This window comes from Rousettus aegyptiacus, unplaced genomic scaffold (assembly GCF_014176215.1).
Source record: "Rousettus aegyptiacus isolate mRouAeg1 unplaced genomic scaffold, mRouAeg1.p scaffold_m13_p_6, whole genome shotgun sequence".
NCBI lineage: Eukaryota > Metazoa > Chordata > Mammalia > Chiroptera > Pteropodidae > Rousettus > Rousettus aegyptiacus.
Genome location: NW_023416309.1, coordinates 113656858 through 113670672, shown reverse-complemented (window position 1 = coordinate 113670672; position 13815 = coordinate 113656858). Strand labels below are relative to the sequence as shown.

Here is a 13815-nt window from a genome sequence, read left to right as displayed (position 1 = left end):
CGACGTATAATGGAATATTATTCGGCCTTTAAAAAGAACCCTCCGATGCCTGCCACAACGTGGATGAACCTTGAAGGCATTACGCTAAGTGGAAAGAGCCAGACGCGAGAGGAGCATGCTGCGTGGTTCCGCTTACGTGAAGACCTCAGAGCAGTGGAATCCACAGAGACAGAAAGTAGAGGGTTGGTAGGCAGCGGCCGAAGGGAGAGGGATGGGGAGCTATTTGCTAATAGGCCGAGTGTCAGTTTGGGAAGATGAGAGGGTTCTGGGGATGGATGAGGTTGACGGCTGCACTTAACGCCTCTGAACTGTGCACTTAGAATGGTTAAAATGGTAAATTTATGTTATGTATACTTTAATTGGAACACTTCTGTGGACCCCTACAAGTATTGTGGGCCCTGGTGCCGAGCCCTCGGGGCCTGCTGGAGAAGTGGCCCTGCCCGGAGCCACGCGTGCGGGAGGGGGGCCGCGGGGCCCGTTGTGCCCACCCAGGCCGAGTATCAGCCTCACGCTCACACTGCTACACTCGCCATATTCCTTCTCCCGTCAGTGTCTGTGTGAGCCCAGAAAACAGGGAAATACTGAATGTCATCTGGACCTTCACCGATTTGTAACCTCAAGACACATTCCAGCTCATCTTCTGCCTTTCTCAACGTGGCTGACTTGAGATATCTTTTGGGATTTTAGTCTTCTTCCCAATCAGCAACCCAGGGAAGGGTTGGGACACTCCGAGAAGCGGCACATGTCCAGAGCCTACTCTTCAGGGAACCTCGGTGTGGGGAAGAGCCGCGGGTGGGGCTGCCGTCCCAGACACCCGCGGGCACTCCTACCGCGGCCTTGGGGCCTCTGGGGGAATCTGCAGGTAGCAGCTTGCTTCCTGTTGGCTCCAGTAACAGAAGAGGGGCCAGGTGATGCTCTTGATCCGAGATTCCCCTTAAACACCTGGGCTGAAAGGTGCATTACTCTACGGTGCATTACTATACGCTCTTCCTGTCGACTTCTCGCCGGGAGGGGGGCGCTGAGCGCAGGGCCGTTTGGGAAACGATGCTCCCCCCACCATCGAGACAATTCAGTCCTGGGGTGCAGGGTCTCCCAAGGTTCAAAGTCGCTCTGGGGCCCGTTGTTTCTGGCTGGAAAAGCAGCAGCCTCGCCGCCAGAGTAAGGGGCAGGGGGAGGGGTGCGCCAGAGCAGGGCGCGCCGGGCTCCTCCGTACACGCCCACCGCAGCGAGAGGCGCCCTTTGCCCCGCGGGCGGGTCGCCTTCCCACTCACGGAGAGGCGCGGGGCCGAGGGGTGGGGGGGGTTGGCCCGCCCTGGCCGCCGCCAGCCCGAGGGGAGCCCGCCCCCTAGGGGAGGGCGTAGCGAGTGCAGGCTCCTCGGCGCCCCTGCCCCGGCCCCGCCTGGGCGCCCGCAGCACGCAGGTGAGGCCGCGGCCAGGGCGCCTGGGAACCAAAGGAAATTCCGCGGGGCTTCTCAGAAACCGCCCCAGGAAAGGGCCCCCTGGGAGAAGCTGGGGAGGGGAACTTCTTGGGCAAACCTGGGGGATCTTTCCGGAGGTGGGGCCCAGGGGACACCCACACTTTTCTATCAGGGTTCAGGAGGGCGGAGCGAGGCGGATGGACTGGGTGACCACGTCTGACGACCTCGCCAGTGAGGGTGGGGGTGGCGTTCGGTGGAGACTGGGGCCTGAACAACGAGGGACAAAGTTGCACAGCAGCCAGACTCAGCTCCGGAAGTGGCCCATGCCGTCCCGATGCAGACAATGTGGCATTTCGGGGGGCGTCCTGCGCGTTACCACCCACCCCTGGCCCCCGCAGTGCAGGCCGAGCTGTGCTCTGGCTGGGCCCTCTCGGCCGCCATCCTACGGTTACCGGATTCCTGAGCACCCCCTCCACTCGACCCTCGATCCTGCAGGGACACCCCCCCCCCCAGGTGTCTTGCGAGGCTCGCCGCGCTCCCGCCCCCGGGGATCGATCGGCTGGCTGGCGACGCGCGGCCGCAGCGCGCGAGCCTCCGCCCCCTCCCCAGCTCCGGCTACGCAGGACGCGGCCTCCGCGAAGCGTCCTCGCGGTTCCGGGCCGCGGCCGGACTCGGCTCCCGGCCAGCTCGGGAGGCGTAGACGCACTTGGCCCTTCCGATCGCGCCTGCCCCGCCACTCCAGGGTTGGTGGGGGCAAAAAGAGTGAGCCCTGCTTCCCAGGGCCGCGGTGCTCGGCACCCAACCCCACCCCAGCTCCTCCCCCCTCGCCAAATACCCCCTCGGGCGCGCGCTTAACCCTCGGTTTGCCGCGAGGCCGGAAGGGGGGGCGCGCTTTGGGCTGGGGGAAGGTGGGGGTGGCAGCCACGCTTCGGCTGACGACCACTTCGGTATCTGCCGGGCGATTTTTATTTAATTCTTGGGTTTGGTGCAGCAGCTCTTGGTTGGAAAAAAGAAAGAAAGAAATCTGCCCTGTGTGTGGGCCCTGCTGGGTTCAGGGGGCGCAACAGGGGCACCCGAGAGCAAAATGCAGGGGGCGGTCGTAGAGGGACGAACCTCGTGCGCAGAGGAGGCCCGCGGGGAGACCTTGGGCAAACGAACCCCAAATGAAAAACACAGAGCACACAGAGGCCGTTGTGAGCGCGCCGCGGCGGTGGCGGCGGCGGCGGCGGCGGCGGCGGCGGCGGCGGCGGCGGCGGCGGGCAGTGGAAGCGGCTCCAAAGATCATGTTTGAAATGTGGATCCCGAGGGCGCATATCTCCAGGCTGGCGGGAGCCCCGCGGCCGAGCATGGGGCGGAGGCCGGGCGGCCTTCTCCGTGTGGGCCTGGGGAGGCTGCCCTGACGTTGGGAGGGGGTGGGCCAGCCGACGTCGCAGAAAACGACGCGTCCCTCTCCGGCGCCTGCGGCCCCCTCGCGCCGCAGTGTGGAGGCGCGGCCCTGCCCGGCGGTGGTGTGGCCCCAAGGATTGCCCAGGACCCACCAAGGGGCCACGGGCTCGCGGGGCTCCAGGCTTGGTGCCCCGCCCGCACACCCTGCCCCAACCGCCCGCCTGGAGCCCCAGCGCCAGTCCCGAGTGACCCGCCGCGGAGGGACGCGGGCAGTGTCAGGGGTTTCTCCACGCAAATGAAAGCAGACCCTTCGCGGGAGGCGTGACGGAGAACAGAAATACGCGGGGGGGGGGCGCACCGAGGGCCGAGGGGCGCCCGGAGAAACAAAGCCATCCTCCGAGAGGACGGGGTGGGGGCGGGGGCGGAGTGCGGAATTCCCACACAGCCTCCCCGCTCTTCCCCCCACCATACAAAGACAGTCCCACTAGGTCAGCTCCCCCAAAGCCGCCACTAAAAATGCAACATTACAAACGCCAGGCTAAAGTCAAAGGCAAGTCCCTCTACTAAGAACAAAGGGAAGAAATGAGGTCTTGTCAAAGCCTGGGCAGACTTTGTCGTCGTTGCTAGTAAATTCTCCCTCGGCTATTTGAAATCCACCTCCAATGGCCTAGAAAGCCACACTAACTCGAGAGCTCTCTGAGTGAGGGACTAGCCCGGGAAATCACAAGAGGCTTCTTCAGGGCAGAGCCCAGACCTGGGCTCCTTGCAGAGAAAGCCCATTAAGGGAGAGGGTTTCTTTAAGAACCTGTTCATTTCCCCAGGCTGGTGCCGGTCAGACCCCTTCAGACCCCAGTGACCACCCTCTGGTCTACAGTCATTAAAAAGTTTGCGGCTTCTCCAGGGTCCCCTCTCCCCTCTCCTCCTCGGGGCTGGACCCTGTGGCTGGGCGGGATACCATCGCTCTTTTCCTGCGGCCCCTGAGGACCCTGGGGGCCCCAGCCTGAGGTGGCATCGGGAGGCTGCTTCCCCTCTGCGGGACCGAAGGGCACGAGTTGATTCTGGCTGAGAGGTGGCAGCGTCAAACGCGCAGACCCCGGATCCTTCTCTCCGATCCCCCTTGGGGCTGGGGCTAACCCGGGTCAGGGACAAGGGTCCTAGCGGATGGTCTGGGAATCCCAAGTGTGGGCTCCACTCGCTTGCGGTGCCTTGGAGGGGCTGAGGCGGGGTGCGGGATGATGTGGGATGCCCCACTGAGGATTGGGGGGCTCTCGGAGCGCATCGGGAAGCTCCCAGGGCGCTCACCACGCCCCCACCCCCAGATTCCGTCTCAGCCTCCGCCCTGCCGCGCATCTGCGCTCCCGCGGACCTGCGCTCCTCCCACACCCGCTGGCAGGTGAAGGGTGGGCTACGGCCGCACCCCCGAGGTGAGGCTAGTGCTCTGGCCTCTATCCTTTCGCACCCACCCTCCAACAGGACTAAATAAATTAACCGCCCGAGGGCAGCGGGAAGCGAGTGGCCGCTTTCTGCGGGTGCTTGTGTATTTCGGTCCTTTTCCCAGTCATGGCTGAAAGGCAAGGAGCGGGGACGGCCGGGGTCTCCAAGGGCTTCTGAGGGTCTTGGGGCCGTCGCCTCCCACAGTGTTGGGGAGCCCGGAGGCTTCTCACACCGCCGCACAGGCAGCTCCAAAACGGATCCGCTGTACCGGCCGGCGGGAAGCGCCCTTCCTCCCCAGCTCGGCGGAAGGCCCGGCCCGGCTCCTGCGCACACTCGCCGTCGGGGCACCGGGTGCCGCCGCGTGGCTCTCGCGGTCCGGACCGTGGGCCTTTGAGGGGCGCAGGCCGAGCGAGCGCGGCCGCGGCCTGCGGAGTGCGACGCCCCTGGCGGCGTGGAGGCTGCAGCGGCGGTTCGCCCTTCCCCGGCGTCGCCTGACCGGTCTACGCGGAAACACCCTTTGGAAACAGATTTTCCAGGGGGGTTTCTGGCGAGGGGGTAGGCAGAGTGTCGGGAATGTCAGCCCCGCACCAGACGACGGGACTGTCCAGGACAAGGTCGCCACAGACCTTCACACAAAGCCAATAGCTGGGCGGCTGGCTGGCTCAGAGTGCGAGAGTGACCGGGTGACTGTGGCGCTGCCCGGGCTTCCCGCTCCAGCCCCGGAGACCCTTCTCCTTTTCCAGCCCAGTCGCCCTGGGCTAGAGTGTCAGGAAGAAGCCCCAAACATAACAGGAGGAGGAAAACCTTTTTCCTGTGTCCCTCACCTCAAGAGTCACCTCCCCCAGCTTCGATAAACCCAGGGAGCCAACCACCTCCGTCCTGAGGACTACAGGCAGGCAGCGTCCCCACCACGCCCAGCAGCCTCACATGTGCGAATCTTGGGGTTGCACCTCGAACTTGTCCGAGAGCAGTCACTGCACACCGACCTTCTGTCTGATCCCGCCAGAAGACGACCGCCACCCCCAAGACCCCTCCAGCAGAGGAGCCACGCAAGTGGCCTTAGGAAGCGGCCGCCACAGCAGCCGGAGCCGCCGCCGCCAGGGCTGCGAGGTGGTGGAAATGGTGGAGTCAACGTGTGCGTTCTGAAACGCCAGACCGTCTCCGGGCTTCTCCCGGCTTCCTGGGAGAACACAAGCCCCGCGCCTCCTCTGGGGGTTCGCTTCCGCACCTCAGCCCTCCCCGGCTCCCCGCGCAGTGCCCACCCAGCATTCCGGGCCGTGCGTCAGGGCGGGAGCCGAGACCTGGATGGCTCTTCGCCCGCCCCCCTCGCTCGTTCCACTCTCGCTCGGCTTCTGCTCTTTTTCCTTCTCCGCGGACGCTCAGCCAAGGGATTGCGCAAGTTTCCTGCTCCGGTCTTTCAAGGGCCCAGAGCCGGGGGCCCGCACACACCCCAGGCCGGGCGCTCCCCTGTCCCTGCCACTCGGGCCACCCTGCCCCCTCACTCCCCACGCCGACCCCACGGAGCTCGCGGCCGCGCGGGCGGCGCCCTCGGGAGGCCGCGGGGGGCGCAGCAGCTCCCCCAGCCGGAGGCTGGAGCGACACGCCGGAACGCGCCGTCTCGCCGCCGGAGGTGCTAAACTTCACACTCGGCGGCTTCTCCTGCCGCGTCGGGGACGCGAATTCGTGACGAAAGCTTGCTTGCTCGGCCATTCCATTCCCTTCCCCTTAGTGCGGCCCCATCTGCCCCTGCTCAGCCTCAGCCTTTTCTCAACCCTCCCGCTCCCTCTTTCATGCCTTTCCCTGGGGCCCCACGAAGTCCCCTCGGGCCCCCAAGCAGACCTGGACATCCACTGCGCCCCCTCTCTGTCCTCCCCGCCTCTCGTCCGGCTTGGCTGCAGGGGAAGGGCCGGTAACGCTGCTGAAAACTAGACATCCCGCATCCACCCCTCCAAGGAGAGGGTCTAAGGGAAACTGGGAGCCGATCAGGATCAGGGTGCGACCAGACTCAGAGCCCCCTCCCGGTAAGGCTCTTGAGCGCTAGGGCCCCAGGCTGGCTGTTCCTCTGTCCCCTGCCTCATCTCTCCTCTGCTTTCTCCCCAGCCACCCTTTACACTCGGTCCTCTCTCTTGGCCCTGCCCTTACTCTCCCGTTCTGCGCCTTCCTAAATCCTCAAAGCCTGGCGGGGTGGGGCGGCGGGCACGCAGGATGCGGGCGCGAGCGGACCCTGCGGGGATTCCGCCCCCTGCCCGGATTCCGCCCCCTGCCGGCGGTTCCCCGTGCGTCTCCACATGACGCAATTCGGTGCAACTGGAACGGCGGTGGACGCTTTGGTGGCCCCCAGCAGGGGTCCCCGGGCGGTGCACAGTGAGAATGAGCGGCGAAGGGGCTGGCCGCGGAGCGGAGCGGAAGGCGAGTGGTCGCTGTTGAGACCCTCCGCGCCCTGTCATGCTCTCTACCCCAATCCGCCCTCGACCGACACACCTCTCCTGCGAGGTCCAGCTCCCTCCCTCCAGCTTCCCTCGCCCTGGCTCGCGGATCCCTCCCCCTGCACCTCCCCGGCGCCCTCCTCCTCCAGGCCCCCCGCCCCGCGTCCTTCCTCCTCCCCCCGGCGCCCAGGACCAGGGCCTCCGGTAGGCCCGGCTGCGCCAATCCCGGCCACGGCCCGCCCCCTGACGCCGAGCTGGGCCCGGCGAGGCCCCGCCCGCTGACGTCCGGATTTGCATGAGTTGTGCTGCCGCGGCCCGGGCTCAGTTGTCTGAGCGAGCGCGAGCCGGGAGCCGGGGCGGGCGCGGGCAGCGGCGGGCGGCCGGGCTGTGCGGGGCGAGCGGCGGCGGCGGCGGCGGCGGCGGCAGCAGCGCGGGCGGCGTGGGTGGCGGGGGCGCCTCGGCCGGGGCGGCAGCCGGGCGCCGGCGGGAGCCAGCAGCGTCTGCAGCCGCGCCGGCCGCCTGCGCCCCGGCGCGCTCCGGCTCGGCCATGGAGCTGCCAGCTGTTGGCGAGCACGTCTTCGCGGTGGAGAGCATCGAGAAGAAGCGGATCCGCAAGGTAGGGCGGCGCGGGGGAGGCAGCGAGGGAGCGGCGAGGAGCAGCCCGCGAGGAGGCGGGGAGGGGGTGGGGAGGCTGCGGGCCGGAGCCGGGGATCCCGCGGAAGCTGACGGAGTGCTGTCTCTTCCCCCCGCAGGGCAGAGTGGAGTATCTGGTGAAATGGAGAGGCTGGTCCCCCAAGTGAGTAGCGGCGGAGGGGCGGAGGAGCCGGGTGCAGCGGAGCGGGGCTCCGGGGCTCGGGACCCGCCGGGCCGGTGGGGTGGTGGGGGGAGCGGACGGGAGGCGGGGTGGAGGTGGGGTGGAGGGAGGAGGGGGTGGGGAAGTCGGTGGCAGGCACTGGGGAAGCCGAGCCGCCGAGCCCGAGCCCGGCGCCCTGTGTTGTGCTCCGCTCCCCGGGAAATGCCATCACTAATTTATGCACTAAAAGGAGCCGGAGGAGCTGGAGAGACGCGGGGCCGAGCCGGGGAGGCCGGCGGAGGGAGGGAGGGCGCAGGCACTGACTGATGTGCAGCAGAAAATGGCTCCTTTCCCCTTTCCCTCCACCGAACGGCTCCATATTGCAAAACCAAAAAAAAAAAATTAAAAAGCGACGAAAATGCAATTGTGTGCCTCTTCCCTCCTAGTGGTGCAGGGAGAGGAAGAAAAAGGGCAGAAAACGTTGGGCACTGTCACTGCAGCGCTTTCGGTGGGGAATTTCTTTTTTTAATTTGAAATGCGAAGGCACCGGATGGAGACAGCCGCGCAGGCACGCACACACACACTCACACACACGGGCGTATTTTTGTGTTGCCGAGTATTTGGGGGTGCTTGCCCGCGATGGCGGGCTCCGGGGCCGTGAGGGGACAGTGGGGGCGGCTCGGCTGACGGTTATCGGATTAGGGGTCAAATGGAGAACGGCTGAAGCCCTCGCGGAGACTCGGGGCTGGGGAGAGGAGGAGGGGGCTGCGACTTTGCATTTCGGCTGCTTTGCACGCAGGGTTCCTGGTGAGCAAAGTGGCTTTGGAACATGTCGCAGTAACATGCTTAAAATTCTTGACAACTGCAAAATAAACTGCTAGTTTCATTTTCCTTACCCTCCCCTTCCTGCCCTTGTGTGTTTATTTTGACTTGGGGGGGGTGTCTCAGGGACCGTGTCGGGCCTGCAGAAATCCACCCTCCACCCCCCACATCCACAGCTAAATAGCTTGTGGTTCATGAAGACAGAGTAGGGCCTTATGTCATTCCCCACCTGGAGGCCGCAGCGCAGGCTCGGTGTTTTACGCGGTGTCCCCCTCCCTTTTCCCTTGCAAGATATAACACGTGGGAACCCGAGGAGAACATCCTGGACCCCCGGCTGCTGATCGCCTTCCAGAACAGGTGAGCGTCCCCCAGCAGCCGCTGCCGGCAGCCGGAACCCTATACGGGAATGGTAGAGTGGGCCACGCAGCAGTAAGGGGGACAGGGCCGGGAGGGGCTGGCGGGAGCCCCCTCCCCCTAATGGGTCTGAACTGCACGGCAGCGGCCTCGGCTCTAACCAACGTCCTTGGCGGTTGCTGCAGCCTCGGGGTGGGGGCAGGGTAGGGCCAGAGAAGGCAAGGCTTGCATTTTGGGGGAACTGCAGGAAGGGTGCGTGCGGGTGGCCCTACCGCTGCCCCGAGAACTCGGGGCCGCGCCCGGTCCCCCGCGCCCTGCCCCCTCCGTCGCAGCCTCGGAGCCCCACCCCCAGAGCCTAGGTGTTGCTTTCCTGCAGCCACCGGCCGCTTGGCCCCTGCACGTCGCGGGGCAGCTCCAAGGGAGCTGGCACTGTGAAACCGCCGGACGTCATGGAACTGAACTTAACCTGTTGGGGGCTGGAGAAAAGTTAACAAGACCTTAAGACCCCACCCTCACGCGGAGGGAGCCTGGGATGGGCGGAGGTCAGATTCTGCCTGGCGCTGGGTGCTCTCACAGCCCCCACTGGGCTATTTGCTGGGTGAGCTTGGCCCAAAGGGTGGTGGGTGGGCGCTGCCTGGTGGCGGAGGGGTGGTATCTGATGAGGGGCTCATCCTCGTGCACGCAGATGCTTGTCACGCTGCAGCTGCTGCAGCTGGATTCGCCGCCAGTGGCTGTAGTTCTCTGTTTCGGGAGGACAGAAGGGGGAAGGGCTGGTGGGGAGGGGAGGGGCGGCGGGAGCCCGCGGCGCTCGGCCACCCCGCTGCCTTCCATCCCTCCTCCCCCTTTTATTTTGCATTATTTCCTGTGGTGCGTTTGGCGCTAAAACTGTAAACTCTAGACCCTCGGAGCGAACGACCCGCGGGGAAGTTGCTCTCCCGTGACGCAGGGAGGCGCCGAGAAGGGGATCCTGCCCCTGCCCCACCTGGGAGCTCACCACCCTGTAACCATGTCAGCAGCTGATGCCATGTTGCGTAATGGGCCCCCAGAGAATTAAAACGCAGGCTGTTGCAATGTCACGCAACTTCAGAATCAGGCCCCGGCCGGGCCCCCGGGCTTGGCAGAACTCCCCTGGGTTAGCCCACCGGCAGGGGGTGCTTACGGTCGCCCGAGAGCGGGTTTCTGGCCCGGAAATGGGCAGCAACTTCGGCCAAGGCTGGAGAGTCGCCCCTTCTTCCACGGTGGGTTGGGCAGTGCTGGGACGATCCACACCCCCAGCCTCGGTCACTCACAGCCAAGCCGCAGGCGGAAGCCTGGCAGTGGTATTGACCCAAGCCACCGCCCGTGGGCTTTATTAATCTGGAAGTGGAGAGGCCGGCCCGGCTGGGGGGCGGGGCTTGTGCGCCGCCCCCGCCTCGCGCAGCTCAGCCTCTCCGCCCAGGCCGCCCCGGAGCAGGTTCGCCAGGTGGCTGAGAACCTGGCCAGGCCCGGGTCCCCGCGGCCGGCCTCCGCCCCCAGCCCCTAATTGGCTCATTTGCCGCTGTGTAAACAAGGGCGCAGCCCCCCTCCCCCTGTTTAGTGCCTACCCTTTAGGAAAACGAGTCCTTCCTTCTGCCGGCGGCACTCGTTATCTGAATCATAATGAGGTCATTAGCATCCCGTGCCTTTGACGGGAGCGACGTGGTCCTCGCACACGTCCTTTGGGTTTGTTTACATCTCCTGGATCCGTGCGCCCACTCCACTTTGCGCAGGACCCCGGGCCCAAGGCTGTGGGCGCCAGTGCCGGTGGCGACCCGGCCCCGAGCGGCCGCCTCCCCTGCCTAGAGACGGGCTTGCGGGGGTGGGGAGCGAGGCTCTAGTTAAGGGGCTGACCTGAGGTGGAGGGAGGTCCCTCGCGGAGGACTCCTTGGGCAGACAAGGGTTGGTGTGAGCCGTAAAGCGGGACTCTGGGACCAGACTGAGGCGCCCAGCCGGCGGCAAAGGCGACCTTCTGCCCTGAGCTCGCAATCCCTCTGGGTCTTGCTGGCCAGGCTGCTCACTGAAAGGGGACGTCACTGCAGAGCGGGGCATAGCTGGAGAGGAGGCGACCCCGAGGCTAACAGCGCTGCCCTCTGTTCCCTCCCCCCAGGGAGCGGCAGGAGCAGCTGATGGGATATCGGAAGAGAGGGCCAAAGCCCAAGCCGCTCGTGGTGCAGGTGAGGACACTCGCCAGCCGTGCGGCCACCCACCCGTCTTTCCCTTGAAGTTGCCACCTGAGCTGCTTTCAGGCCTAAAGAGCGGTGGGGGGAGGGGTTCCTCCAGAGCACCCCAATTCCACTTTCCTTCTGCCAGATAAGGCAGCTGCCCATCGGGCGGGGGCTGGGACTCTCCTGATGGGGGGGACACGCCCAGGTCAGACCCTGTCCCTCTCTCACCTCCCCTCCCCCCAGGTTCCCACCTTTGCCCGGCGCTCCAACGTGCTGAGCGGACTGCAGGACTCCTCGGCCGACAACCGAGCCAAGCTGGACCTGGGCGCCCAGGGCAAGGGCCAGGGGCACCAGTACGAGCTCAACAGCAAGAAGCACCACCAGTACCAGCCACACAGCAAGGAGCGGGCGGGCAAGCCCCCGCCACCCGGCAAAAGCGGCAAGTACTACTACCAGCTCAACAGCAAGAAACACCACCCCTACCAGCCTGACCCCAAGATGTATGACTTGCAGTACCAGGGCGGCCACAAGGAGGCACCCAGCCCCACCTGCCCGGACCTGGGCACCAAGAGCCACCCGCCCGACAAGTGGGCCCATGGCACTGGGGCCAAGGGCTACCTGGGAGCCGTGAAGCCCCTGGCCGGCGCGGCCGGGGCTCCAGGCAAGGGCTCTGAGAAGGGCCCGCCCAATGGGATGACGCCAACTCCCAAGGAGGCAGTGACGGGCAACGGGATCGGGGGCAAGATGAAGATCGTCAAGAATAAAAACAAGAACGGCCGCATTGTGATAGTGATGAGCAAGTACATGGAGAATGGCATGCAGGCGGTGAAGATTAAGTCTGGCGAGGCCGCCGAGGGCGAGGCGCGCTCCCCCAGCCACAAGAAGCGGGCTGCGGAGGAGCGCCACGCCCCTGCCGACAGGACTTTCAAAAAGGCCGCGGGGCCGGAGGAGAAGAAGGTGGAAGCGCCGACTAAGCGGAGGGAGGAGGAGGCACCCGGGTCTGACCCGCAGTCGCAGGACACCGTCTCCCGAAAGCTCTCCCCCACCAAGGAGGCCTTCGGTGAGCAGCCCCTGCAGCTCACCACCAAGCCCGACCTGCTGGCCTGGGACCCGGCCCGGAGCACGCACCCGCCCTCCCACCACCACCATCACCACCACCACCACCACCACCACCACCACGCCGTCGGCCTCAACCTCTCCCACGTGCGGAAGCGCTGCCTCTCCGAGACCAACAGCGAGCGGGAGCCCTGCAAGAAGCGCCTGACGGCGCGCAGCATCAGCACCCCTACCTGCCTGGGGGGCAGCCCGGCAGCCGAGCGCCCCACCGACGTGCCCCTTGCCGCCGCCACCCTTCCTCAGCCCGAGGTCATCCTGCTGGACTCGGATCTGGACGAGCCCATAGACTTGCGCTGCGTCAAGACGCGCGGCGAGGCTGGGGAGCCGCCCAGCGCCCTTCAAGTGAAGCCGGAGGCGCCCGCGATGGCGGCAGCGGTGGCAGCTGCGCCGGCGACAGCGGCGGAGAAGCCTCCAGCCGGGGCCCAGGACGAGCCTGAGGAGCCGCTGAGCGAGTTCAAGCCCTTCTTTGGGAATATAATTATCACCGACGTCACCGCGAACTGCCTCACCGTCACGTTCAAGGAGTACGTGACGGTGTAGCGGGAGGGAGGGCGCTGGAAGGGGAAGCGCCATCCCCCCGGGTCGCTTAGCGCCTGGGGCCTGGCGCCGGGCTCCTCCTCCTGCCCCGCGGAGAATCGAGAATCGGGCCGGCCCTCGGCGCAGGGACTCCCGAAGCCTCCGTAACCGCATCCCTCTGTATCCGGCTGTGGGATCTTGGCTGCGGGGCCGGTCCAGTGTCGCCCGGAACTGGCGCCTTCCACGTGGTGCCTACGGGTCTCGCCCCTCCACCTGCCCCCTCCCCTCCCTCGTGGACCTCCGGGACTGACAGGGCAGCCACACGCGACGGTCTCAGAGTTATAGTATTATATTTTAACCGTGCTAACTTGTCAAGTGCAGACTTTACTCCCGTTTGTACGTGGTGTTATTATTGAAATGTATTGTTTGAGCTCAAAAGGCCCAACCACCCTCTTCGGGCTGATATATATATATATTTATTTGTAGGTATTTATATATTGAAATATAAAAACCTAGATTTATGGAGTTTCCTCTAGATCATGTTATATTCTATATCAAACGAACTATTTTCTGTTGACCTTTCCCATTCATTCAGTATTTCAGTTGATTTCATTTTCTCTCCTTCCAGTACTGGAATACCAGTAACCTTGGTATATATTTTTTGATACCGTACACATGGATGTGTTGTTTCTATGTGCAAAAAAAGAAAAAAAAAGTTTGTTAAAAGGCTAAACGAGCTCTCTAGAAACTGCTGCTACTAGCAATGTCTAAACTATAAGCTTCCAATTATTACCTGCTTGAATGTAAATATTAAATGGAGATGTTGAAGGTGCATTTTCGCTGTTGGAAATTAGCGCCGGGGGAACATCGGGGGGTCAGGAGGCGCCCGGATCCCCCCACACACACACCCCACTTCCGCCTTCGGTCTCCAGCAGGAAACCGATCGCGCGTCCTGTGCTAAACAGCACAGCGAAGTGGCCTGGTTTCACGGGCAGAAGCGCCCGTGCAAGGAGTGACCCGCTCCCCGGAAGTCAAGAGGCACTCCAAAAGAGAGGGGAATTCCTGAGGGGGGTGGCAGAGGGGCCCCTGCGCCCAGGGCTTTCAGGCCGGCAGTGCCCACGGCATCGGCAAACCCGGGCTCTGGGACGAGGGGGAGGGCGCAGCGCAGAGACGGAGACGGGGTGGAGCCAGCCCCCTCCGCGGGCCGGATCTGCCTGGCACCTGCTGATCTTTGCCACCCCCCCTGGGGCGCAGCACACCCAGGCGCTGGCCCTGGTAGGGCAGAGGTGTTCCCCTTTAATGATTCCTGCCCGGTCGTGCAAGTTCAGCGGGGAGGGGACCCTCCCACCCTTTTCAGCGTCCTGTGC

At 64.9% G+C, this 13815-nt stretch overlaps 1 protein-coding gene across 1 annotated transcript; it reads left to right on the top strand.

The window, feature by feature from the left end:
- Nucleotides 1–7093: 7093 nt before the first annotated feature.
- CBX4 (chromobox 4) lies at nt 7094–13282 on the top strand. Its single transcript, XM_016143278.2, has 5 exons — nt 7094–7280; nt 7417–7460; nt 8571–8636; nt 10759–10825; nt 11060–13282. Exons 1-5 carry the CDS (start codon nt 7212–7214, stop codon nt 12470–12472), a joined length of 1659 nt encoding a protein of 552 aa, XP_015998764.1. The 5' UTR covers nt 7094–7211; the 3' UTR covers nt 12473–13282.
- Nucleotides 13283–13815: the final 533 nt, after the last annotated feature.